This window comes from Mauremys reevesii, linkage group 20 (genome assembly GCF_016161935.1).
Source record: "Mauremys reevesii isolate NIE-2019 linkage group 20, ASM1616193v1, whole genome shotgun sequence".
In the NCBI taxonomy this organism is placed as follows: domain Eukaryota; kingdom Metazoa; phylum Chordata; order Testudines; family Geoemydidae; genus Mauremys; species Mauremys reevesii.
In genome coordinates this window covers 5,290,191-5,318,157 of record NC_052642.1, presented here as the reverse complement: position 1 = coordinate 5,318,157, position 27,967 = coordinate 5,290,191, and the positions used below count along the sequence as shown (strand labels likewise).

General features: G+C 48.4%; 1 protein-coding gene across 4 annotated transcripts; it reads right to left on the bottom strand.

Annotated features, from left to right (window-relative positions):
- Positions 1 to 24: 24 nt before the first annotated feature.
- LIG3 (DNA ligase 3) lies at positions 25 to 27,967 on the bottom strand. Of its 4 annotated transcripts, XM_039507285.1 has the most exons (21): positions 27,810 to 27,966; positions 26,373 to 26,538; positions 25,957 to 26,264; positions 24,224 to 24,367; positions 21,482 to 21,679; positions 20,832 to 20,983; positions 19,879 to 20,045; positions 17,093 to 17,170; positions 16,802 to 16,970; positions 15,972 to 16,127; positions 14,115 to 14,246; positions 13,153 to 13,232; positions 12,314 to 12,401; positions 10,361 to 10,438; positions 9,371 to 9,494; positions 8,820 to 8,962; positions 6,749 to 6,823; positions 5,326 to 5,472; positions 4,220 to 4,394; positions 3,730 to 3,824; positions 25 to 475 (listed from the first exon to the last, which is right to left on the bottom strand). In XM_039507285.1, exons 2-21 carry the CDS (start codon positions 26,516 to 26,518, stop codon positions 242 to 244), a joined length of 2,889 nt encoding a protein of 962 aa, XP_039363219.1. In that variant the 5' UTR covers positions 26,519 to 26,538; positions 27,810 to 27,966; the 3' UTR covers positions 25 to 241. The 4 variants fall into 4 exon arrangements, with proteins under 4 accessions (XP_039363219.1, XP_039363218.1, XP_039363221.1 ...); XM_039507284.1 differs by having other exon boundaries at positions 25,957 to 26,538; positions 27,810 to 27,967; XM_039507287.1 differs by lacking the exon at positions 27,810 to 27,966 and having other exon boundaries at positions 26,360 to 26,490.

Here is a 27,967-nt window from a genome sequence, read left to right as displayed (position 1 = left end):
AATGATGGACAGAAAGAGAACGGATTCCAAGGGTGCCATCTTTTAGTGAGATCTCTGAATTCATTCCAGCTGGCACTGATAAAAATCAAAGTGGTTGCTATGGATCCTTAGAACCCAGCTGTGAGGCTCCAGCCATTTGACAGATCGCAGCCTTTCTTCCACCTGCCTAGTCTCTGCTGTTCCCTTCGGGAGTTCCTTCCTAGAGCTCAGCAGTGTTGGGCCAGGCAGCGGCCTAGAGTTTTTAACAGGGGGCCACTAGCCTCCGTTTCCGGATACACTCCCAGATCCAGTCAGGAGACACGCGTTTGGCTCCAGGGTTCTCATCAACGTCCCCTATTACGTGTGTTGCTGAGGCGGTGTCGAACTCTTGCACAAGGTCTCCGTCATACGCCACAAAGTACCGGCGGATTTTGCTGAAGTCCTCCACGGATGGCGGTAGGTACAGCTTCACCCCTGTAAATATGTCCAGCAGCGTCTGCAAATTGTGGGGAAATAGAAAAAAGCTGGTGAGGCGAAATAAGAGTGGGAAAGACTAGAGTGGGCTGGGTGCTTTACTAGATTAACCGCTCTTCAGACATGGACAGCTCCCGATGCAAGGGGGCTGACGGAGGTCTTTGGGTGCTACTGCAACACAAATAAGGATGAAGCTTATTTAATAAAAGCTTTGGGAAGAGAGACTCTTTTCCTCAATGCTGAAAATGTTCAGTGTTTCAAATGGGACCTCCAAATCAAAGGGGCTCGCCCAGCAGGGATCATGCTGAGGCAGCAAGATGTCCCCGAACCCAGATGGGGAGGAAGCACAGGGCCTTACCTTCTATGCTGCCGCTGTGCAGTGGGAACGCCGCAGCAGGACAAGACAAACGACAACTCTTTCAAGACATGTAGTGGTGGATTTGCAGGTGGTGCTGTTGGCCCTATAACCCCCTACCTACCCCTTACCCCCACTCTGCAGCAATGCCTGCTAAGAACCCAGCAGGACTCCCCAAGCTGACACTGTCAGACTGAACAAACGCCCTCCAGTGCCCCAATCTCAGTTCTTTGAAAGTATTCAGCAGGTTCCAAGCACGAGCCCCTCAAGTACAGAGTCCTGTGAGCTCAGAAGAGGGGGCTGCAAACCAAGAGGATCTTGTTCTAATCCCAGTTCAGAGGCCGCCTTACCTTTGTAAATCCCTCACTCTTTGGGTTTCAGTTAATCCATCTGCACTGGGTCCCTCACACACAGACACATTCCTGGGAAAGTTGGATGCTGCAACTGAACTGTACGTCCATAGCTAAGTGCCTTACTACGAGCTACAGAGCCGCTGTATTAGCCCTCTAGCCAGCTGCTCTCGGGGCCCAGTGACCAAAACAAGCCTGCTGCGGAGATGCCCAGTGACTTCGGCAGCTGGTGTTTTTCAGTTTATCTAGTGCAGCATGGTAGCCCTGAGAGTTAGCACTTGCTATTCACATCAGGAGTGTTCCAGCCGACCCAAACCCAGGGACTGTTTTCCCTGCATCTGGTCCCTCCCTGACCCACAGCTCGTACAGGGGCTTTGCCATTTCTCTCCATGCAGAGGCCACAAAGCTCAAACCTTCCTCAAAGAGCTCAGCAGGGCCAGCACAGTCTGCTGCAGGAGCCAGCACACTTGCTCGTTAAAGGGTTTACTGCAGATTGGCACAGCAAAGCCCAGTTTTTCCAGCCCCTGTTCCTCATCTACCGTGTCATGTGACAGCTCCTTGTCCTCACCTGCACGTTCCTGATCAGCTCTGCCTGCATCTCCTGTCATACTGGCCCCTCTGCCAGGCTCCACTGCCAGGCAGCTCACGGGTGGCTACGCTTTCTTCTGCACCGTGCTCTCCGCATGGAATGCCTCCCCAAACTGATCCATGACGCCATCTCTCCTGCAGACCCACCTGGCAGTCACCCAACTAGTGGCTAGGGCTGAAGATCAGTCGATTTATTTAAACCCCCCAAACTCTACAAGCCTTTCAAGGGCCTAGGCCGTGTGACTTTATCCTCCCAATGATGAGTCACTTACATAAGCTGCACAGGTCACTAGTTAATGCAGAAACTGGAATGGCCCAGAAGCTTCATACTGCAGGACATAAATGTGATCCCCAGCTGGGATCAGGACAGACAATTCCTCCCCTCTGCACCCCGACTGCTTCCACACACAGCACTGCACCAACGAGCAGGTGCAATAAGAGTAGCCGTGCCCTCCGTCACGGCATCTAGTCCAGCCCGCTGCTGGAGTCAGGACGATGGGCCCTGAGCTGCTCCGGGATGACAAGCCCCGTTATCTCAGCCACTCTGTACTCAGTGTGAAAGGACGGGGAGGAGACAGAGGCTCGGTCGGAGGAGCTTGCTGCTACCATTTCTGCTTTTACATTTCACTGAACTCTGGTTCTCAGACTGGCTTACAACCGATCCGGTGGGCAAATACTGAGTCATCACTGCTTTGCTCAGGATGGAGGGCAGAGGCGGACAGAGAATGCACACTGCGTAACGGACACCACCTGGAAGAGAGCCAAGCTCCTGAATGAGTCAACGTGCCTGCTCACCGCATCTACCAGAAGCCTCAGTAATTTCCTGCAAACCCAGCTGCAGTGCAACACATCGGCGGGCTCTTTCGCAACAGAAAAATCCAGTCAGTTCGCTTCAGTCTTTAATGACTAGCTAACGGGCTGCTCTACGAGGGTGGCTGGAAAAAGCTCTAGCTCTTCTACCATGCTGATCTGCTAGCACCTTCCTGGGTGCCCAGCTCGCCTGCTGGTTCTCTCTCCACGTCTGCTCTGCAACAACAAACAACAGCCCCTCTGAGCAGCAGTTCTGCTTGCACCAAGTCTGCTTCCTAGCCGAGGTTTGGCTCTGCATGAGCTGGCGGTACGAGGCCCCAGCTCCTCTGGAGTAACTCACAGCACATTCCCATTCACCCTTCCTCATGGCTCCTTCCCCGCCCTACTGGCTTCTCCAGAAGACTGAACGTTCCTCCTCCTAGCCTGAAGGGTCTGTTGGCTTGGCCCAGAGATTGGATACAGTTCTGGCAGATCATCCTCCACTGGGTGCAGTGGCCAAGAGCAGCCTGATGCTCAGGTTGAGACAGGGAGGCTTGAAGCACCCACCTCCACATGCTAGGCCTCACGGACTGCAGCTTGGCAACCTTTGTTTTCCAGACAGCCGGCTGCAGCCATGCCGAGGAATATGTCCCAAAGCAACAGACTCCACTCTGCTGCTCCCTGGAGCCCACTGTACTGTGCAGAGAGTGAGCAGATCCCTCAATGCTGAGTTAGAGGAAGCGCCTCCCTTCCCTCCCAATCGCTGGATCAACTGCACAGGAGGCCGCTCTGGAGCCTAATCTCCGTGGGGTGGGGGTCTGGGTCTCCACAGCTCCTTGGCTGGATGGAAGGTGGAAAAGCTGGAAGTGAACCAATAATGATAGCACCCCCACTTGGCAGTGGCATGTCCAGGCCAACCCTTAGCCCTTCTCCCCAGGGCATGGCTGGCTATTGCTGGCTGATTTACTGGTCACCTGAGAATACTACTGTTACCCAAGGTTCAGGGGAAGGTTACATCAGGCCCATACACTCCAGTATGGCTGACACCATAGCAGTCTAGCTGCCCCCTGCACAGCACATGGCCTCTGCTTCAGATTTGTTCTGGAACATTAATGCACCTTAGTTTTCCTTGTCTCTTAACTGCCCTGCAGCTCCCGCACTGGTCTGAAGCCATCCCCACCCAGCCGTCAGTACCTTCTTTCTGTTGTCATCCAGCTCAGCTGCTTTCCGTTTCTCCCCTCGCTTCTCCTCCGCCTTCTTCTGGGGGGACCGACCAACTGCTTTGCTGCCTGTCAACAGGAATGGCCTGGATTAGTGCATTTTGCAGAGATGGGTTTGGATGCACAGATGGAGAGAGGAGAATAAGTTCCCTGCTCTAATCACTGTATCTTGGAGTGTTTTTATTATTTACCAGTTTGTCTCAATACTGGGCTGTAGCATCACATCAGCCTGGCTTCCACCTCCTCTCAGCCCCAGTGAGCCTCAGAGCCACAGTCATTCACTTGACGTGAACTGCAATGCCCCAACCACAGGCGCTCACATCTTTGCACAGTGCGACTGACACTAACGTTAGGTACAGGGTGCTGCAACACATACACCAGTGTTAGCTGAAGGCAAATGAAAGCCCAGCCACCAAACCCAAATCCCCAGAGGCCCTTACACTCTGTGGAGGGCACCCTCTTACCTTCTGGCTTCTTGGTTTTTGCAGGCGACTTGCTTGGGGGGGTCTTAGCAATTTTGTGGGGTGTGGAAGACCTAGAATTTCCCTCATTCTCGCCACTGCTGCTGGCTGTGGACCCCTCCTCCTCTGCTACAATGATATTGAAATCAGACTTCTCCTTGGAGAGCTGGTACAGCTCCTGTCCCGCAAGGAAACAGATACTACCAGTTAGCCACAGTGAAATTCCCTGACATCAGATGTGAAATGCCCAGAGACACAAGCGATAAACCAGGCACCCCCTAGGGCTCCTCTCTCCAGCACCTGCCCTCTGAAGCCCTTTCCTCACGCTCTCCACATCCTCCACCCTCTCCTGAATTCCTATCAGCTGCTCCACACAAGACACTAGGAGAACTTAAAGGGTCATGATTAAACACCAAATGACAACGGTGAGGCCGAGAACAGCTGACTGGTGAAGGCAACGAAGAACCCATTTCAATCAGTCAAGGACGTGACAGGTACAAGGACGCAGTCAGGTTGTGCCCAGCGAGTGTGGTTCAGGCTCTTGGCAGACTGCCATTCCGACCTTGCTGTCACACTATGATCACCCCTCCCTTACAGTCAATTCCCAGATGTCTCCCCATCCTTTATTGGGCATTGGTAGAATGTGGTAAGACTGGCAGAACTCAGAGGTTGGAGACTTTCCAGAAAAAAGTCTTCCTCCCACATCCTGGTTGTTACAAGAGCTAATGCAATGCGTTGCCAAATATTTCCCAACAGTGCACAAACGCTCTAGTAACTTGTATCCGAAAGCCTATTGCTGTCCGGTATTATTATTAATCACATTTATTAAACTAGTGCTTAAGAACCAACCAAGAATGGGGCCCCACGGTGCTAGGTGCTGTACAAACAGAAGCACATGGTCCCTGCCCCGAAGAGCTTACAATCTAAATAACCAAACTGATCTCAAAAGCAGAGCAAAAGTGCAGCCTGTCACCACAAACACCACTTCCAGCAGATGTCTTTGTGCACACGATGCAATCAGAATTTGCCTATAACTTTATGAAAGCGTTTCCCTTTGGCTTGATGATGTCCTTACTATGCTACACCTGTGAACAGATTACAAGTCTCACCTTGAGCTGAGGGAGGTTGGTGGCTGTCTTCCAGTCTTTGTCATCTCGGATCCGGGTGCAGCGAGGGAAGCGGATGGAGATCCCATCTGCAGTGTGGGCTTCTGCTTTAGAGAACTCAGCACCTGTGATCTCCCACACTGGGGCTTTCTAGACAGAGAATATTGGAGATCCATCAGCAAGAAAGCCCAACATTATTTTCCTTTGTAACCCTCTCTCTCATCTACTAACTGAATGCGTGTCTGAGCCCCCCATCCCTTTCACTGCAAGAGATCAGGCCAAACTAAGCTAAATACACACAAATTAATCCTTTGAGTGTTGCCGTTAGATCGTCTACCAAACACCTACAGGCAGCCATAAATAGTAACTGTTGTGTTTTCAATTATATGACCAGAAGTATCACAGATTGTGTGCATGTGTGTGTCAACTTTGAGATAATATAACAGATATGCGTGGCACTGAAGCTGTCTGCAAAATTATGGAGTGATAGTAGATATTTAAAGTTGCAATTCAATTTTCACAAGCCATTTAACTTAGTAAAGTTCCTTTCTGTCTGACATTTCATGTGAGGTCCCTCACCAGGATGGATTTGTTGGGAAAAGTGAGTTTGCTAGGATCAGGTGTTTCAGAGAAACAGGATTTTTCCTGAAGTAAATGAGTCCTCTAAAGTAGTGGTTTTCAAGTTTTTCTGGTGACCCAGTTGAAGAAAATTGTTGATGCCCACGACCCAAAAGGAGCTGGGGATGAGGGGTTTGGGGTGTGAGAGGGGGTTCTGGGCTGGGGATGCCAGCTCTGGGGTGGGGCTGAGGGGTTTGGGGTGCAGGAGGGGGCTCTAGGTTTGGGGGGGACTCAGGACTGGGGCGCAGGAGCGGGGCACAGGCTTACCTCGGGCGGCTCCTGGTCAGCAGTGCAGCAGGGGTGCTAAAGCAGGCTTCCTGCTGTCCTGGCAGTGCAGACTGTGCTGCGTCCTGGAAGCGGCCACTTCTGGGCACAGCGTGGTGTCAGAACAGGTAGAGACTAGCCTGCCTTAGCTGGGCAGCACCACTGATGGGACTTTTAATGACCCAGTTGGCGGTGCTGACTAGAGCTGCCGTGACCCAGTGCCTTCCATTCCATGACACAGTACTGAGTTGCAACCCGCAGTTTGAAAACCACTGCTCTAAAGGTTTCTGTCAATTCCTCTCTTAACAGCAGCTTGGGCTGGAAACCTCAATTTTAAAAAATTTAAATCTTAGATGAGGTTTGATGCACCGGAATATTTTTCCCAAGACAGGCTGCAAATGCGACATTGAGAACTTGTGCTACCACTCAGAGCCCCACCGCAGAAACTACTCTGTAGCATAGAAAACCGCTACCTTTACTAAGAGATTAGTGCATTGCCTCATGCCAACCCTGGAAAGCATGTTCTGTCCGTGGAAGCACTTGCCTTTGGGTCTGGAACAATGAAGTCTGGATAATAGATCTTGTTAATTTTCAGCCAGCTTGGAATTTTACTGGGATCCTAGGAGGCCAAGAGGACAGGATCAAACATAGGAAGGGTGATTATTACAACAATATGCCTGATAAAACACAAACCTGCAAACACGTGTTGAAGGGGACGTTAGCCCTTACCCTGGTTCTTGGCACGCAGACAGAAAGCAGAAGAGCAGACGTCCGAAGTGCAGGCCGTGCCATGTTTAGTGGGGATAAGCAGGCAAGCATATCCATAGCTCTGCACACCGGCAGAGCCTTTTCCCCCCAGGGCCCCCCTTTTCCCCTTCCTTAGCAGGCATAATTCTACCTGCAGTGCACGCCCTTGGTCCCGCCCCTTACAATTTATGGTCATGGTTTATTTTGAAGGGTCTTGGGGCTTTGGCACCACCTCTTTTGTATCCCATGAGAGGGGTAAGGAGTGAGGTTGTGCTTCGGTCAGAGACAAGCATTTCTTTGGCCTTTCAGTGTCTCTTATACCTCCCCCCGCAACCCTCCTTGCCCCTCCCGACTGGTTGCTTGACCTTATCTCAGGAGAGGAGTTTGAGGCAGGACTGTCCTTCAAGCGTGCGTTCGTATATTACACTCCCATTCTGCCCAGCAACACTGTCTCTCTTACCCCTCCCCCAAAATCTGCTTGTGGGCAGATGTAACAGTGTCTTTGTTCACACGTATTAGTAAGAATATAAAAATATCAAATGGGTACACAAGACCCAAAATTGTATCTCAGGCAAACATACAGGCCTGAATACAACATCACCATCACTAACACCTGGTAGATTAGCAACAACTCACTGCATCTCTGCACAAGGGATCTCTACCATTAAGAGGCCAAGACACTCCCTCATGCCCCAGGAAAGCAGGTATTGGGAGGCAGTGTATCCCTTAGATCGGCAGCAACCCCTCTGCTGATTTGGGAGACTTGGCTTCCATCTATATGTTCATCCCACGTGAAAATTAAGTGTTTCCCCAAATGGTTTTAACTCGTTATAAACAGATTTGAGTCTACGCAGATGTGCCAGGCAAAATGAATTCTCAACCTTCTAAAATGCCAGGTAAATGCTCCAAGCCCAACATTTGCAGACTTGATATTTAAAATTCTGCACCTAGATGACACTTAAAGTGACCTGAGAGATTGGATTTAGGCAGGGGTGGGCAAACTACGGCCCGTGGGCCGGATCCGGCCCCTCAGGGCTTTGGATCTGGCCCGTGGTGCTGCCGACACCACATCCCTGCAGCCCCCGTGTTTGGGGGGGGGGGAGAAAGAGGGCTCCATGCGTTGCCCTTGCCTCCAGGCAACACCCCCCGCAGCTCCCACTGGCCGGGAAACCTGGAGGTGCGGCAAGGGCCCTCCGCGTGTGCCCCTCCCCGCAGGGGTCACAGCACTTCTGGTAGCAGCAGGGGGCCAGGGATAGGGCAGGCATGCAGGGAGCCTGCCCCAGCCCCGGTGCACGCTGCTGCCACCCCTCCTGTACCTCACACCCCCTAACCACCTGCCCTAAAGCCCCCTGCTTGCACCCTGCACCCCTGTGCACCCCAACCCCCTGCCCTGAGCCCCCTTGTACACCTCGCACCCCTCCTGCACCCCAACCCCCTGCCCTGAGCACCTTCCCGAGCCCCTCCTGCACCCCACCCCCCTTCCGAGCCCCCTCATGCACCCCACACCCTCCTCTGCCACACCCTCCCACACTCCGCACTCCCTCCTGCACCCCAACCCCCTGCCCCGGCCCTGCATACAATTTCCCCACCCCGATGTGGCCCTCAGCCCAAAAAGTTTGCCCACCCCTGGATGTGTGTGTCAAAGGCACGTGCATTTGAAAGTTGTGGTCTCAGCGTTTGTGAAGCAATGCTCCCATCTAGTGGCTAGTGAGGTTAAGCACAGCAAATCACACAAATCGCTCTTTGCAGCTTCTCATCGGAATGTCCAGTAGCCTAAATGGGAACTGAACAGCAAGTAGCCTCACACACTGAGCTTGGATCCAAATATAAGATGTGCCCTCCCAGGGACATGCCAGAGCCCCCCTCACCTTGCTGATCTTCACCATGTCCAGCTCCTTCTGCAGCCGAGCCAGGGTGGCATCATCGTGCCCACCAGCGCACTTTGTCACCGTGCACCATTTCTGGCTCTTGGGGTCATAGCAGCCCATGAGGAAAATGGACATCATCCCACCTGGAACAGGGAGCAGGGGGTTTCAGCATCGGAGTGCCAGGAGGAGCCCACCACTTCACGGCACACAAAGAGCCATCAAGCTGAACAGTGGTTCCCTGTCTCTGTGATCCTTGGGACTTTAGGCTTGTGACGGGATTTCAGCCAGGCAACCCTCCACCCACAAAACTTAACAATGAGCATCTGTCCATTGGGCCACAGTGCAGCAGCTGCCAACTCATCCGGCTGTGCACAATCTAGCCCACAATGGAGCTTGGCTGCTAGCTGTATTATGGGTTACAACACAAACACACAGTAAGTGGCAGGCAATAGCTAGTACAGCCAGTTGCCTGGAAATCAGTGAGCCAGAGATTTTTCTCCCACCTGAAGCATAGGCAAGTTATCGCCTCACGTTAGTTCGAGGAGACACACCTTTACTGCCTTGTCCATAGAAAGCTCCCAGAACCACCAGGTCTGCCGTGTCAGCCATGGCACCTTCATTCAGATAGTCCTTTTTCACTTTTAGCCAGTGACGTTTACCAGGCTCATACGTACTCTGCAAATAAGCAAGAACGCTGAATCAGAAAGGAGCCCATTCAGATTTCTGTGGGGAACCATTTAAAAAAGTGGCCCAACACTTTGATCTGTACTTGATCAGTGTTTCCACGACCGGTCCGTGGACTAGGCTGGTCCCCGAGAGCTCCTTCACATGCAGCAAGTCAGTCCCTGGTATCAGAAAGGTTGAGAAAACACTGTCCTAGAGTACTTCAGTACTCCAGTTCACAAGGAAAGGTTTAGACTAAGGCTTCCTTGTTCATGAAAACAGCACCTACCAAAATCCAGGATGACATGACACTTCAAAAACAGGCTAATAATAAATAAGTGCCACATAGTGTTTTCATCCATAGGTCTCAAATCACTTTCAAAGGGAGTTAAAGTATCATTATCCACATTTTACAAACAGGGAAACTGAGGTATGGGGAAATGTAGTGTCATGTCTATTGTCACACAGAGCCATGACTAGAACCCATGTTCCCTGACTCCCAGTTCGGTGCCCAGCCACTGGACTGCAGTGCTATAGGCACAAGAGCACAATACAGCCCTGCTTCAGAGACATCAAACGCATTTAGATAACCAGGAGACCAGATGGCAGGAAAACAATACGTGAGCGGGGAAGGAAGTGAGAACAACACTGGTTTAGGTAAGAAGCAGTGAGTAATCTGGAGCTCAGATGAAATCCACTGTACGGCATTCTCGGCATAGTTCAAAGGCTTTTATCTACTTAAGAGCAGAGTTCAAGGTAAGATAAGATGAAAACAATTGTACATTACACATGGTGCAATCTTCTCCTGAGAAATTGTTACTCCCAGGTTCCAGAGGACGTCTCAGCAAGGAAAAGATCATGACCACCAGCAGACTTGCCTTTATATCTTTCAGCACCAGTCCTTCCAGCCCCTCGCGGATGACTCGATTGATCATATCTGCCAGATCTGAAGCTTTCTGGAAGGAAAAGGAAACTGTTGTGATAAGATTACCCTACCAGATGGGGCTGTGTTCATGGACATTCCCGAGCCTACCGTTACAGCTCTCAGGCACAAGCAGAAATGCATAAAGAAAATGAAGTGACTGCAAGGGAAATGAACAAGAAGCCAGATTCAGCAGGTGATTTTCAGAGAGACAAGTCCCACTACCTGCTTTTCTCTATTGTCAGTCTGGGCATGTAATGACTACTGCCACCAATATCTCCAAACACAAAGAACGGTCATTGACCTTACAGTAAATGTGGTTATGCTAGATGTGTCATCCAAATGGATTCCAATTCTGGTGCACATGACTCCACACATGCGAGAGCAGAGTCTTTTGGCTGGCAGGGTCTCTTGGGGCTGTACTTAAGTCTTTGACATCCTCATGCTCCTCACCTACAGGTATAAGATGGTGGAGCAGACCCAACTGTCCCTCAGTTCCTTCGCCATATAGCATCCAGATGATATAAGACTCTGTTATAGTGGAAGAGGAGGAGGGCTGGTCGTGGAATCCATGTGGTCTACACACTCACTAAGGTAAGTAACTGTTCTTCAGGTGATTGTCCATATGGATTCCACTTCTGGTGACTAGAAGGCAGTAATCTCATTCAGTCCTATTTAAATGACAGCAGGACAGCTCTACCGAAGCAGGTATCAGACCTTGATGCCTCAGCTAAGGTATAGTGCTATGTGAAAGCATGGATTGACGTCCACCTGTTGAGACATCTCAAATCTAGAATCAGGTGCTAGCTTCCCTTGTTATCTAAACCCCAAAAAGATCAGTAAAACCTCTTCCCTCTGATTTCCAAATGCACCTCCTTCCACCGCTCCAAGATTTAGAAGGAAATCCACTTGTTTTAACAGTAGCGACAGGGAATGAGGTGGGAAGGAAGCAACTGAAATTGGATGGAATATCCCTTGTTATAATTTCTAAGAACCATTAATCTGAGTCCAGGCCTCCCAAAAATAAGAAAAGGTGTTGCCAAAGAGGGGGCAGGGGAAAGAGGCATAAATCTTGGAATGGTTCTGATTGGTTCTCAATGATGGTGACAAACTTGCTGTGATGTAGACACAAGGTGTGCAGTAGGGGAGAAAGAGGTAGAGGGCCTCCTGTGCTGGAACCCCTGTTTCTCTCAGTGGCTCCGATGTCCTTTGTGCATTGTAGTAATAAGCAGAAAGTCACTGCTTCCTCCTAGGAGCTGGTGTGCAAACTCCCAACGAGTGGAGAGTGGCTCTTGAATCTTTCAAAGCATGCAGGGATTCATCAGTAAATGCACTGAACAGATCACAGCCTTCAAATGGAAGGTCCCCAATAGTCATTTGGACCCCTCTCTTTCAGTATTTCCAAAGATTAGAGCCATGAAGCCTTGCTCATGTTGATGGAAGGGGACACTGACAAAGCTGCTCTATCTGAAGCATCTACTGCAGCTAGCAGTGATGTTTGGGCTACTAACTATCTCTCACTCGCATTGGATTTCAGCTTCTCCCTATGTTCCTGCAGGAGCTTCTTTAACTATACTATTAACTAGTCTACGAAAAATTGCACGGTGCATAGAGTAAGCAGACGGACACAACAAAAGTTCCATATTGCTGCCACAGATAGTAAGAAATGACGAGCCCACTCCACCCTTTATGCCCTCAAGCAGGAGAGCAGGTGCAGCACTGAAGGCCAAAAGAATCTGAGCACACCAGAAATGGAATCCAGGAGGACAATCACTCGGATAACAATCACCACAATTGCACCACTAATTATACTGCTGCTCCATTAATCATGGGGCTGCAAAGTGCCCAGTTCATAGGCCAGAGAGATTACGATTTAAGATGCCTTTTTACTCGTTGAAACTGAACTCACTGTGACATGCTTCATCTCGGAGAAGAGTATCCGGTTGGGGATTTCCACCATGTTATCATGGAGAAACTTTCGACGCTCACGCAGGGGCCTAAGAAACACAGTACAGACACATCAACCAATGAGAAGCAAAAGATCCCCATCGACACGAAGTACTAGTCACGCGAACATTTAAACAACACTTAGCAAATGCCTTCCTACATTTATTTCCACACAGAGAAGTGGAAAGTTCTGTTTTTAAAAACAACTTGCACTTATAGCATTGATAACGCAAGGATCTCAAAGTGCTTTGTCAATACTGAGCAAGCCTCTCGACCCCTCTGTGAATTAGGTGGTCTTCATTACACATAAGATATCACGTATACGTTATACAAATGAACTGTGGCAACAGGAGTGACCTGCCAAAGCTCACAACAGGAGTAGTTAGTGGCAGAGTTCTGAACAGAACCAAGAAGTCTTGGCTTCTACTCTGTTGCTCTTAAATGTTGACCACATTATAAGTAGCACTAAAAATGTAGGGTGTTTTATTTCCTTCCCAGAATTCTGGCTGGAAATCTGTGTCCTATATTCCATTTGCGAGTATGCCAGTCAGAATTTTGAGGAGGAAAATATGTAGAGCTATCTTCAGACTAGGGTTGATATTTTCAAAAGTGCCTCACTTAAAAGCCCAAATCCCGTTTTCAAAAGGGACTTGGGTACTTAAGAGCCTAAATCCTTCAGTGGGACTTAGGCTCCCAAATGCTTAAGTCAGTTTTGAACATGGAATTTAGGTGCTTTAGAAAATGTTGCCCTACACCTATTTCTCCATCCTGAACATCAGTGAAGCTGTCTGCCAAACACACCTGTCCATCAGGCTGGTCTCATTGAAATAGATGCAGTCAAACACGAACAAGCAGACATTGGCATCCTGGAAAGCAGCTTTCTGCAAAACAATTAAGATCAAAGAAATCAATCTGTTTTTACCATCAAAAGTTATTACGCAAGCAGGAACACAGGAGAAATGTGACTATAAGCAAAGTGCTCTCAAGCATACAGAACACTAAACAGAAAAATATTTCCCCCCCTCTTTAATCTTTCATGCTAAAATTGTATTTTGCAACAGCAATAAACATTCTTACGAAGCCTGATTTAAATTTACAGCGTCTCTTTACGCACAAAATAGGAAAATAAAACATGTTAATTTCCAAGTGACCCGGTAATAAAAGCTACATGATATTAATGGCTTAAAGCAACCCAAGTAAAAGGAGTTACTGCTCTGAGGAAAATCCAAACAAACCTTCCATTGATTTCAGATAAGCGGCTCCTTAGAAATCAATAAAACAAACAGTTCCAATTTAATTTTCAGTTTAAGGCCCTGATCCTCACCTCAGTCTGAGCTTTAAAATCATACTGATGTAGACCTAAAGCTCAGGTCAGTATCATTCTGTCCTTTTTCACCTGCTAAAGAATGTTGCACGCAATGGCAGAGAAGCCTGTAAGTGACTGATTTTTCCTGGCAATCTTTTTTTGATATCCATCCTGGGCTGAAGTTTCCCAAACCTCTGGACCACCATTTGATCAGACGATCTTTTGATAATCTGGTGCACTGTGCCTCAGCTGTACCTTCTAATTTACACTATCCCATCCTTGGGCCAGGGACCAGATCTTCCTCTCGCGTTCTATTCAGCACTGGGTATGTGAATGGCCCTAAGTGATACGAACTGTATGACAAAAAATTTTAAGTTGACAGACTAATCGCATCTAAACAACCAGCTTTAACCTTCAGACTGCGGCAGCCACACATGGCAAGTGCCCACTTTGGTACCTTATGCACTCCAAGGGTCCCGAAGGGGAGCGGTTTGCCGGCTTTGTTGTCAATCAGAAGAACTTCCGCATCCAGGATCATACTATGTCCACCAGGGAAAGCCTGGGGGATGAAGTCCTTAAAATGGGCTACCTGAAAAAGCACATAGCGGTGACTTACTTTCCTTAGACTCTCTAAGTCTGCCTACGGGTCTGTCTCATTCTTTTAGCAAAGATAGGGCCCCCCCCCACCCTTCATGCAGTCCTGGGAGGAAAGCAAACACAGCAACACACAATGTTTTCCACAATGTTCAGAATGCAATGTGCTTGGCTGGACAGCTTCTCACTATCCCAGCAGCAAGCGATTGTACACTGGAGAGAGAACTGAATCAGAGCTATAAACACATGGGAACACACCGGCAGTAACCTGCAGGAGGAGCAATTTCCCCTTTTCAACTCTGTGTAACAGATAAGGCTGTAGTATTAAACACACTGCAACCATCCATAACACAATGCTATTTACAAACCCCACCACATCCTACTGAAACTAACCCATGCCATGATGGCAGCCAAAGCATCCCTGACAAAGAGGTGTAGGAGAGACTGGAGTAGGTACAAAGGAGAGGCAGAATCATAACCCCTCAGACTTTCCTGGGGCGGGAGAGGGAGTTATGGAGAAACATGGAAAGGAGAGGCAGGAGGGAGGAAGCAGGTTTGTATATAGGACACGAATTCTAGATGATGGAGAGTGAGTTCAGACTTAGGCTTTCAGAACTAAGTCTGAGCCTCTCCCTGTGCCTCACAGTACGAATCAGTTTTCTCACACGCCATAAATACTCCTCCTAATGTAAATCTTACCAAATGGGACAAGTGTTCAGCATCATTCACCTGCTTTCACACACGGTGTCTCTGAATCAAAGCAACCACTGAACGTGTGGTGTCAAAATGACACAACCCTCAGTTCCCAGCAGTTCCTGGGCATTTCCCACAAATTACAGGATTAGAAAACTTTATACACTTTATAGCGACAGACTCAAAGAGCTCAATCTATTTATCATAACAAGGGTTAAGGGGTGACTTGATTACAGGCTACAAGTAACTACATAGGGAACAAATATTTAATAATGGGCTCTTCAATCTAGCAGAGAAAGGTCTAATATGATCCAATGGCTGGAAGTTGAAGCTAGACAAATTCAGACTGGAAATATGGCAAGAATTTAGAATGAGGAGAGTAATTAATCATTGGAACAATTTACTGAGGATACTGGTGGATTCTCCACCGGACAATTTTTAAATCTACATGGGATATTTTTCTGAAAGATCTGCTGTAGGAATTATTTGGGGGAAGTTCTCTGGCTTGTGTTGTACAGGAGGACAGACTAGATGATCACAACGGTCCCTTCTAGCCTGGGCCAAGATCTCACACATCCATACTGCACTATGCAGACCTTTTGACTCGGATGTGCAGCTTGAGCTGTATCCACACTGCAAAATGACAGGGCTTGCACCCAAGGACTCAAGCTGTGACCCAACCCCCTAGAAGGGTCCTACGGACCCAGGTCCTGAGTGCTTGCTGACCCAAGTCTGACTGCTTTGGGTGTGGAAGAAAGCAGGGCTTAGGCTCAAACCTGAGTCAGAGCCCGGGCTTACTGTGCAGCATAGACATGCCTCAAGAGGTTAACAATGAATTCTGCCCACAGGGTTGAATGCAGCTGTCAAAATTCATAGAACATTTGACATGCTACACAATGGTCTGCAACAGACACTGGGCTTCTTGGCTCCAGGAACTGCTGGGGAATTCACAGTTTATCACACGAGCCCGGAGAGGGAAAAGCAAACAGAAGGCAAGTTACAAACGGGAGCTTAGGACTCTGCTTACTTTGTGAGGGAGGACGGGTTTGAGGCTTCGGCTGAAGTAGCTGAAGTGATCTCCATTCTTGTGGACCTGAACTCGTTCCCCATCGTATTTGATCTCTGCATACATCCCATTGGGGCACTTCTTCATGGCATATTCGATTGACTTGCAGGCTTCAGCCTTACAGAAGACAGGAAAGAAGAATCCCATAAAAACTTCACGTGTGAAGGTTGTGACTGGAATTACTTTAAACTAGTTTCTTGGAATGACAGATTTCCTGCTGACGAGTTCCCCTTTAAACAGATCGTGTTATCAGGGAATATCTCCAGACCTTCAGACCAAGTTCTCTGTTTCTTAATTTAACTCAGTCAATCTTATTTAGAACTCCGTCTCACTCCATGTAACTTCACCTCTTCCAAATATTTAGAGGCTGTAAGTACCTTCTTCACCTCTAGGGACCACTTAGCCAAGATAGAAATATTTAATTCTCTTTTGTTCCAACAAAAGAAAAACAAACTATCTGAAGCATTGTGCCCCAAAAGAGCAGAAATGATTTTCTACAAAACTTCCCAAAGAAAAGCCAGAAGAAACCGAAGAAACGTGAGTTCCAGAGAGAGATTTTTGCTTGTGTCACACATCACTACAATAACACTTATACAACACTCTTCGTGCAGGCCTCTCCATGGAAGAGAAGTTTAAAGCTAGGTACTATATCTGTGCCTCGCACCCCATCACCCCATCTTGCATAACCATTTATGCATCTATTGATCCTTAAAGGTCAGAATCTCAAGACAGTTTGTATAAGGATCCTCATCTCTCCCTCCTACGTAAGGTACTGAGGAAATCCACATTACCAGCATGGGCTGAACAGGGGTCATCAGTGAGGCCTGCACGCTGAGGGTTCGCTTCAGACCTGGCAACTTCTCAGTCTCCTGCTGGTTCCTCAGGACTCGCTCCACCACATTCTGGAGATTGCGTGAGGCTTTGAATGCCTCATAAGCATTAGGATCTAAAGCATCCAACCTTTAAACAATTAAGGGGGAAAAAAGAAAGTCACTCTCTCAAGCCAAGCCTCTCTGCAGACAGTTAAGGAGGCTGCTGCCTGCTTCCATTTTTACGTCTCAAACAGTAAATGTGGAACTCACACGTGCTTTGCACCAGCATTCATTTTCAGATCATGCTTTATTAGCCGGATGATGCATTTCAGGTCATTCCCTGTGCACCTAAAATGAAAAGAGGATTCAATCAGAAGATGTTCATCTGAACTATTCCTTCCCTTAATAACAGAGAAAGGAATCTGCTCCAAACCTCAGCACCACAGGATAAACAACGCAGCAGAATGAGAGTATGACTACACAGAAGCAGAAGTTAAAGATGAGGATCCTCTTCTAATCTGAGTCCCATAGAGTTTTTAGCTTATATAGTGTCACTACAATAGCAGTTACATAACACAGTGTGGGCCTCTCTGCAGAAGAGCAGTTTAAAGCCATGCCACCAGCCCCCCAGTCACTGCAACATACTTTCTAGAGCTCTGAATGACTGAGGAAATGGCGCTCCCATCACTTTCCTTGGAAAGCGAGGTGTATAATTGATCTCATTGTTACATGCGTGTTATGCAAATTGCGAGGCAGATTGCATGGCTGCATTTCAGCAATACCATCACTGTCTGCTGAAGTTAGAGCAGATACAAGCCACACACTCAGCAGGTCACAGTACTGAAATCAGGGTGTCTGGTATTGATTGAAACACTTGCTCAACTCCCAACAATCTATGCAAATAATCAAAAGAAATGCATTAAGGGGATAGCTCAGCCAGTGAGCTAAACTTTAGAATAAGGCTCCCAAACTCTCCAGAAGCGTAGGTTCAAATCCCAGCGGGGTGAAAGCCTTTCATCCTTCAGCGGGAAACTGAGTTCCACGCAATTTACTGCCATCTGGTGGTGAGTGGGCTTTTAGAAGAGACGGTGTGTGAAATGTCTAGATATTAAAGATGCCACGGGATTTAACACAGGGATTTGCCCTTTTCTCACTGTTGCACAATGGGTTATTTAGCTGATACAGTCATCTCTGGGAGGGCTATCCAGTGCTGTTCTACGCATATAGTTTGCAATGATGCTACATAAGAGGTCAGAGGATAGATTTCTTTGTATCAACCTTTAGACCAGCGTTTCTCAAACTGGGGTCTGCGAGGGTATTCTGGGGGTCCGCCAGCCCCTCCCTCCCTCAACTCCTCTCCATCCTTCCCACCACCTCCTGCATGCTGAGGAACAGCTGTTCAGTGGCATGCAGGAGGCACTGGGAGGGAGGGGGAGGAGGTGATCAGCATGGCTGGTGGACCCCGTAGAGTACCTACCCTCAGTTCCCCAGCATGCAGGAGGCGCTGGGATGGAGGGGGAGGAGTGGGGATGGGACATGCTCGGAGGAGGGGGTGGAAAGAGGCGGGGAAGAGGAGGGGCAGGAGGGGAGCCTTGAGGGAAGGGGTGAAGTGGGGTTGGGGATGATTCTCTCAAGTCAATATTTTCCAGTGAGGGACAAAAGAGACCAACTCCAAGACAAATTAACGGAGAGTTTAAAAAGATTGAGAACATGTAGAATCTGGGAAAAAACGGAAAAACTCCAGAAGGTCTCGCTGCAAACTCCAAGGAATCCATTCTTTTGGCAATAACTAGCAATAGAATAAGAGCAGATTTGCAGAAACCAAGAAACAAGTACTTGACACAGCCATTAGGAAAAGCAAACAGAAAGCTGGCCGAAGTGGAGCTCTTATCACACATCAGTTGAGAAAAAACTGATAGTGGTAACAGTTCAGTCTCACTGACAAAGAGGGTAAACACTGACTTCTGCACTATGTAGCATTCCTATCCACGTTAGCTGAATCATGAACTAAGTATAGATGGAACGAAGTATCAAATATTTGATTTTAGACAGATGAGTGACAAGTCTGTATGGCATGGAAAATATCAGGGTATAGATTTTTAAAAGTAATTTTGTGTGTCCAACGTGAGATGCTTTCACGGATCTGATTTTCAGAAAGTGCTGGGCACTGCAAATCAGGCCCCTTTAAGGTATCAAAAGTTAAGCACCCAAAAATTGAGGCACTAAAAATAATTTGCTACACTGTAACATCTTGGCCCAAGTGTTTATCATTATTCAGGTCTGGAAGGATCAATTCAAAAGCCTTACTATGGTCAAAGAACAAAAATGTATGAGATTTTACACTCTTACAGGCCCAAAAATATATGGCTTGAAGGATTTCAGTGTCCTTCAAATTTAATCCCTACAGTAATTCTATTTCTTCATATACAGAAATTGTAGAAAGATAGTTGTTACATTAATTTGTTACATTTCAAAATGAAGTTAAGTTAAAAATACAGTAACTGGTCCATAGCCAGAAACCTATATGGTGACTGAGCAAGACACATGCTCAGGTTTAGTTTTCTTCCCTCACAGTGGCTGAGAACAGCAGCTTTACATACAGATTAGATCAGAAGTTTCTCTGTTGACCTTCTGCTCAGTGCTGGTGCTAGATACTGACTTGATAGTCAAGACTGAAATTCTTTACACACAGCATGAGCAAAAGCAACACGCTCTCCACCCACGCTGATCAGTACTCAAATGAGATTCAACTCTGCCATTGAAGGACCCTTTATAGAGGCGAGGAGCAAGTTCAGTCTTAATGGCCTTTTCAGTCAGTAACAATTGTGGTTATAGTTTTTAATGTGCACACTTATCCACTAGGAACTGCACTGAGGCCTACACATTTCACACAGACTGTCAAAAAGCCAGAGTGCAAAGACTACCAACGTGGGCTGGATTCAAACCAGTTATCTAAATGCAAGAGACAGATCCTTATCCCCTTAAAAAATAACCAGAACCACTCACTGATTTGTGTTTACGGCCTCAGAGTCAGCTTTACCAGCGTCTTACCCTACCTGCTAGCGATATCCTGCAGCACACTTTGCTGCTCGTCCTCCTTGGAAAGCTTTGAAAGTTGAGTGAGGAACTCATCCACCTCCTGGATGGTGAGGAGACTTTTGGCAGCAGGAGGGCAGGACTTGCTCTCTTCAAAAAAGATGCGCACAGTTTCGGAAACATCTCCCTGTCTCCAAAACAAACAAAACCAGGGTGTTTATCAAACCTTTGGCAGGAGACTAAGGCAAAAGGGATGGAGATGAAGTATGGGTCAATAATTAGATCTTTAGTAGGAGGGGAAAAAGGGAGTCTGATGCCTGACCTCTATGACTGGGTCACAACCAAAGAGCAAGGAAGGGCAACAGACAGCACTGGGATGGTCTTCCTAGCCATTTCTTTTTTAAGTGGTATACGCAAGACACAGACATTGTGTCCTGCTGTCATTATGTTTTCCACCACTACAACATTTGGGGCCTTTAATTTCCTCACCATGAATCCAATCTTGTAGCATTTATGTGCCGTGAATTCTTGCTGCGTTCACTGGAAGCTAGTACACTCTAAGCCTACAGAAGTGCACCCATCGTCGTCGTTTGGGTTATAATTTTGCTTTTATTTTAAAGTAAGTCCTTGCAAAACAATCAGTTAAATGGGACAAAACAAGAACCCCTGGGGTAGCGGCAGCAAACATTTCAGTGTGTCAGGTGTGACCAGTGTATTGTTCATAACTTTTGCATAGCTTTAGTCCTGGATGCTAGGGATTAACTGATGTGCATTGTAATGCTAGCCTGCATTCTGCTGGAATACCATTATACATTCCCAGTTTGTGGGAAGCTTCATTATGAAAGAGAACCACCAACTCCAGCTCTGAAATCTTACAGTCCTTTCAAGTGAAGGAAAGTGTGCATGGTTTCAGTATCAAGGGGCTGAATAGTGAGAGATGAAATTAACATGCAGCCTCCATCCCTTTACTGACCTGCTCTAGGTCTCGGACCATCTCCTCCTGGCTGCAATTGAAAATCCTGCTGAACAGCTTGACAATCTGCTTGTCATTCAAGTTGTAAACACTTTTAATGACACCCGGTAAGAGCAGCTTAATAGTCAGGTAGAGGTCACCATGGAAGCCATCTGGAAAAGGGCGTGTGCATCATTAGAAACTGTCAGACATCGGTCTCAGTGACAGGCCATAGATTCATGTACGCAGGGGCCCGGCAGGTAAATACTAACTCTAAAAGACAGCAACACAACCATGGCCCACCATGTGTTGCCCTATGGGGTACTACTCTACATTCAAGGCACCTCCCCGTTGGTCCCCCATAGCTAATTCTGTTACTGCAAATTTAGCACCAGCTACCAACATTTCTCCTGCTCCCACCACGGGACCCAGTCTTATTGAACTTATTATCTAGATAACAGACGAGAGCAAGGCAATCCACACTGTAGGCACTGCCCACATCACAACAGAGACAAAAGTGGTGCAGCGCACAACTCTGTGAATCACATCTTACTCATGGACTTGACTGTCCTTTGTCCCCATCCCTGACATAAAGCTGGGTGGCCTTTGCAGTTCATTATTTTCAGATGCCCTCCCAACACCGAAAAATGCCAAGCAGGAGTCTCACACACCTCCCGCAGTTCCTTTTTGCAAGAAGTCCTGAATGATCTGCGTCTTCACGTTATAGCTGGGCTTCTCGGCAACCATGGCGCACAACTTTCTGAACTCCCGCAGCAAGCAATCTTTGTGCTTTGGGTCACACTTCTTTGCAGAGAGGCTAGACTTGTGGGGAGAGCTTTCAGGGACTTCATCAGAATTGCCCGGTTTAGCTGTACAAAAGGAGACATAGCATTTATTTAACTTTTAATAAGTAGGTTGGGATGATATGGTACAAACTTTGAAGGCAAGGGTCACTACTGTCCAGGCAAATGAAAAGCAAGAACAATCCCAACAAGCTGGCAAAGCTTCAGACGTGAGTAGTGAAGGGCACAGCAATGAGATTTGTAAAAGCATGATTAAAAATCGGAATGTGCATTTTTAACAAAAAAATTCAACGACTTTAGTATGTACTTTGCACTCAGAGCACATGAGAATTTTGTGGAATTTATGAAATAAAGTTAAAATCTCAATGAAAAATGGTCATGCTGACAGATCCTTTCATTTTATTCTCACTTTATAGGCAATTCTCCACTCCAGCATCAGGTTTCCCCAATATTCTCACAGCAAAAGGCAACCTTCAGTGGAAGGAAAAGGCTTGACAAAGCTGCAGGCTCCCTTACGATCCCTCCCTAACCATTTTTCACTTCTTCCCACTCAACTTCCAGAGGCAGGTGCCAAGATGGAGCCCATCCCATGAGCCACGAACTGGATCTGGACTCCTGAAGTACACTACAACCAGTTCATCCAAATAAAACAAATTCCAAGTCTCTGAATTTAACTAATTTGAAATTTGTTTTACTATGCAACAGGTGAACTTAAGGGGACACAATCCAATTTCCAGTTGCCTATGGATAAACTAGGTTCTGCTGTATAATGTAATTACTCTGTGTACCCAGTGAGCATCTGTTTGTCTTGATGTTACAGAGACAAGAGGATCAATACCCTAGCAATAACTTAATTAAACCCAGGCCTCTTTACTGCTCACAAGGTGATCATTCCCCTCTATTGGACATTGGTGAGGCCTCATCTGGAGTATTGTGTCCAGTTTTGGGCCCCATACTACAAGAATGTGGAAAAATTGGAAAGTCCAACAGAGGGCAACAAAAATGATTGGGGGCTGGAGCACATGACTTATTAGGAGAGGCTGAGGGAACTGGGATTGTTTAGTCTGTTGAAGGGGGGGCGGATTTGATAGCTGCTTTCAACTACCTGAAGGGGGGTTCCAGAGAGGATGGAGCTTGGCTGTTCTCAGTGGTGGCAGATAACAGAACAAGGAGCAATGGTCTCAAGTTGCAGTCGGGGAGGGTTAGGTTGGATATTAGGAAAAACTTTTTCACTAGGACGACGGTGAAGCACTGGAATGGGTTACCTAGGGAGGTGGTGGAATCTCCTTCCTTAGAAGTTTTTAAGGTCAGGCTTGACAAAGCCCTGGCTGGGATGATTTAGTTGGGGACTGGTCCTGCTTTGAGCAGAGGGTTGGACAAGATGACCTCTTGAGGTCCCATCCAACCCTGATATTCTATGATTCTAAGTTCAGGAACTAACCAGCAAATACTCAACTTATTACAGAAGCTTTCAGTTAACAGGATACTACTCCACTTGGGAGGGATGAAGCGATCTGCACAGCTTCTGGACAGTTATATTCTGAAAACCATGAGAAATTTATTTCTATACTTGCCAACTCTGTGGTTTCCCTTCCATCACCCACAAGAAAGATGGATGCTCAATTCCTTAGAGCTACACTGGACAAAACTAGAAAATAGCATACGAGAATCCTATATGGGCAAGAAAGACTGGGTGAAATAATGGAGTCTTTCCATCGCTAGCTTCTGTTATACAATTCAGAGCACGACGAAATAACCTACAAAACCAGAGTTTGTCAAATACAATAAAACATGTTTACTGAATTTTCATTTAGAAATGAAATTTTTTCCAGGGGTACCAAGGCAAAGAAGGGCTGTGCCCACATTTCTGCAATTTTGAGGGAAAGTGATTTTACTTTAACAAGTGTCACTAAATATTAAAAAAAATCCCAGATTGTGCTACCTGGTTTATTTCAGCCTCTCTTTCCGTAGAAAAGGGTGCAGTTTCCAAATCTAAAAGGCTCTTCAAAGAACCAGCCAGGTAGCCAGTGTAAGTCACAAAATAAAAACACTCTCCACTTCAGTTATAGGTTTCAAAATATCATCATTGTTCATGCATACAATTGAATCCAGATCCTGCTCCCCCTAATTTCAATCAGAGCTTTTCCACTGACAGGTGCAGCTCCTTTTGATTACAGATAACTGGAGTCCACATTTGATCTAGATCAGTGGTTTCAACCTGTAGTCCATGAGCTCCTGGAGGTCTGCAGACTGTGTCTAAGATTTCCAATGGGGGCTGCATTTTTTTAGGGGCTCACAAATGAAAAAGATTGGAAACCACTGATCTAGACTTATAAATACAGTTCTCCAGTCCCCTTACTCTTTCTGGGAAGAAGATTTGGTAGTACACATCACCAAAATAATGCAAACATCAGTTCTTTTATGACTGACAGCTTAGAAAACATAACTTTGTCTACACAAAGTAAATAAAATATGAAGTTTTGTTCGTATTAAATCATTTCTTATTCACTAGATATAAACTACTGAGGTTTGACTTAAATTGAAGCTCCGCTGCTAATGCTAATAGTATAAGAGGAATGAAGATTCCCCCAGCACCAGCATAATTCCCACCTGTGAAGCCAGAGAATTTCTTTGGTGATGGATTGGGGGTAGCTAGTAGCTCCTTCTTGGGACTGGTTATCTGTCCACTGGGGGAGAGCTTTGCCTGGATAGTCGCCTTTTTCTTAGGTGTGTTCGCCGCCTTGGAAGTGGCCTCTGTAGAACACAGTAAGAGGTAAAGCATCGGGGTCAAAGCAACCCGTAATCCAATCAGGTAAGTAATTTACAACCCTTTGCAATGAACAACTTCTGTCAGAACTTACAAACAATTAACCCACATAACACCTGGAGGGAGGAGACAGGTAAACATTTTACAAATAAGAAAACAGAGTGGTTAAGCGATATTCCAAAACTCACAGCAAAACAGAGCTAGATATGAATGTTAGCCAAGATTTGAGGCTCCCAGTGTCTTGCTCTCACCATCAGACAACAGTGCTTCCCTCTTCCACTCTCTTAGTGCTTGAATTCTGAGAATATATCTTCACTGCAGAGTTAACTCAGGCACTTGTTTAGCTGTTGCCTCTAACCCCACCGATCCACACGTAAAACACTCTCACGTGAGTTTAGGGATGCTTTAAACTTGGGTTAACTGGCCCATCTGTGGGGACAGGCTAGAGTCTGGGTGCCACTTTCATTCAGGCTGGTAATCCTCCCCAAGGGCAGACAAGTTCTCTCAACTCACTGGGAAATCAGAGCACCTCAGCTCACGGCAGTTCAAAGAACCATGGGATATGTTCCCAGAAGTTCTAGTGATACACAAGTGAGGGTGCAGCACCAGTGAGGACACAATAACTCAGGCATGCTTTGTGGTACGGCTTCTCACACTGAAACTAGGCTAACCCAGGCAATCATCCAAGTTAACTCTGCCATGAAGACATAGCCTGAGGATCATGGAGCAATGAGGAAGGATCCACTCCAAAGCCTTAGCTGCCACAACCTCTTTGGAAAAATATTAAGTTTTGATTCTTAGATGGTTTCTAAGCTAGCCAGGGTCTGTAACAACCGCAGAAGCGATGCACTCAGCCCCAGTGGAATGACACAAGGCTCCTCCTCTTTCAACAGTGACCACCGTCAACTGATTAAACAGCTAAATTATATGACAGACTCCAAAAGGTGAAAAGCTTTTCAAGGAGAGGGCTTAAAGATGAGAAATTTGTCAACAAAAGTCCTCAATTCAGACTGGGAACAGAAAAAAAAAAATCACAACTCAGTGGAATAACTGGTGTTGTAGAAAACAAAAGTATAGAAGCAATACTGATGTTTGAAAAAGCAAAAGCAAATACTGCCAACTTCAGTGCAAGCAGGCCATTTTTAGGAAAAATTAGATGGTAAAGGCAGTGGCAACTAGGTGACAGCAACTGAAAATGGTGTGTGGAATTACAGCATACAACACTAGCTTCCAATCCTTCTTGGGCAAGTAGATTAATTTAACCAAAGAATACTTGCTAGCACCTGACACCTCCCATTCGCTTGTACATGAGGGAACTTGGGCTTCTCCAAATGCACGTCCTCACACCTCTGAATCTCCAGGATGGATTACAGCACCACTGACTGGAAAGCAGCCCATCCTAGAGACTCATTATAATGCAGAGGAAGAGACAACGGACCTAGTCACAAAGAACTGCAATTCCATTTACTGGTCCCTATACTGTTGGGTAGGAATCATTGACATACAGCATTGCCTAATATTACAGATTATTAAGGCCCAAGACAATGGCACAGAGCTTCTCCCTCAAGCATCTCACCTGAGATATGCTGGTTTATCATATCTTTCTCCGGATCCTGGAGCTCTTCCCAACCCTCCAAGTCTGTGATGTCCTCAATCTTCTTTGTTGTGGCTCGAGCCCTCTCTAGCTTCTCAAAAATGCACTTCACATGGTACCACTCCTTCATCTCCCCGCCTGACTCTGTGAAGGGGTTGGGGACCACCTTCCCAATGCGCACCATCCCCTTCAAGATCTTCTCCTTACATTTCTTGCAGCCGGCTGTGCCGCGCTTGGCGTAGTCCACGCAGTACCTCTGCTCCGCCATCTCATCAGGGACTGTGCAGCGCCTACGATGCCAAACATGCAAAGCTGAAGGAACAGCAAAGTCTTCAGCACAAGCTCCCCGGCTTCTGCTGGCAGAAAGGAGAGACTTATTTCTTACTAGCAACTGGTACCAAGTAAATGGGTTGGCCACAGGGAGACCCAGAAGGCAACTTTCAAATCTCAGTAGACAAGCCTGTCTCTGGGGCAAGCAAAGTCCTTCCCTTCTGCTTAGTGTCCTGGCAGTCTGCGAGAAGAGGATCTTGAAAACAGCAGGCATGCAGCTCCCTCGATGAACCACTAAGTCAGAGAAAAAGGGGAACGAAATAAGGCACCTTCCTAAGTCTCTGAGCAGCGTAAGTTGCCCCCAAGTATTGTCCCAAGCACTTTCTCTGGGCTGAGCGCAGAGACACGTGAGTGAGCCATGCGCATGCAACCGGGGAAGGGCTGTTTCCATGCCGGCCCGCACTCAGCGCCCCATGCCAGGCCAGGCCCCACCTGGGGAGCAGCCACTCGCCCGTGCCCAGCTTGGGAGGCCGGGGCCCGGGGTTTGCAGCAGCGCCGAGCGCTGCCCGGCTGGGGAGCAGCCACTCGCCCGTGCCCAGCTTGGGGCCCGGGGTTTGCAGCAGCGCCGGGCACTGCCCGCCTGGGAAGCGGCCACTCGCCCGTGCCCAGCTTGGGGCCCGGGGTTTGCAGCAGCGCCGAGCACTGCCCGCCTGGGGAGCAGCCACTCGCCCGTGCCCAGCTTGGGGCCCAGGGTTTGCAGCAGCGCCGAGCACTGCCCGCCTGGGGAGCAGCCACTCGCCCGTGCCCAGCTTGGGGCCCGGGGTTTGCAGCAGCGCCCAGCACTGCCCGCCTGGGGAGCAGCCACTCGCCCGTGCCCAGCTTGGGGGCCGGGGTTTGCAGCAGCACCGGGCACTGCCCGCCTGGGGAGCAGCCACTCGCCCGTGCCCAGCTTGGGGCGCGGGGTTTGCAGCAGCGCCGGGCACTGCCCGGCTGGGGAGCAGCCACTCGCCCGTGCCCAGCTTGGGGCGCGGGGTTTGCAGCAGCGCCGGGCACTGCCCGCCTGGGGAGCAGCCACTCGCCCGTGCCCAGCTTGGGAGGCCGGGGCCCGGGGTTTGCAGCGCCGGGCACTGCCCGCCTGGGGAGCAGCCACTCGCCCGTGCCCAGCTTGGGAGGCCGGGGCCCGGGGTTTGCAGCAGCGCCGGGCACTGCCCGTCTGAGGAGCAGCCACTCGCCCGTGCCCAGCTTGGGAGGCCGGGGCCCGGGGTTTGCAGCAGCGCCGAGCACTGCCCGCCTGGGGAGCAGCCACTCGCCCGTGCCCAGCTTGGGGCCCGGGGTTTGCAGCAGTGCCGGGCACTGCCCGCTCTGGCGGCCCGGCGGGAGCCGGGGAGGGGCCCGGGCAGTCTCACAGCAGAGGCCGCTCAGCAGACTCCGCAGCCGGGCCGGGACCAGCCCCGCGGCTCTGGCCGGCGGCGGGAGACAGGCCGGGCCCCGGAGAGGGGCCGCCTGAGGGAGCGGGAGACGTGCAGCCCCAGCCCCCTCCGCCACTGTTCCCGGGCCCCAGGCACCTGGTTCCGGCCGCCGCGCGCAGGAGAGTCCGGGGACTGACAAGCCCAGCCCCCCTAGGCCAGCCCGGCCGCCTCCGCGTCCCCTTTAAATCCGGGACTCGCGGCCACGCAGGCTGGCACCGCGCATGCGCACGGGCCCCTGAGACAGGGCGGCTGGG

Bases quoted from the DNA above. Each gene is read 5' to 3' on its own strand.
- LIG3 (XM_039507284.1), bottom strand. From the start codon at position 26,518: ATGCCTGCTGTTTTCAAGATCCTCTTCTCGCAGACTGCCAGGACACTA. The intron at 24,368-25,956 runs GTGAGATGCTTG...TGTGTTCTACAG, and splicing joins GATAAACCAGCATATCTCAG to AGGCCACTTCCAAGGCGGCG. The intron at 6,824-8,819 runs GTGAGGGGGGCT...TTGGCCTCCTAG, and splicing joins ACATGGTGAAGATCAGCAAG to GATCCCAGTAAAATTCCAAG.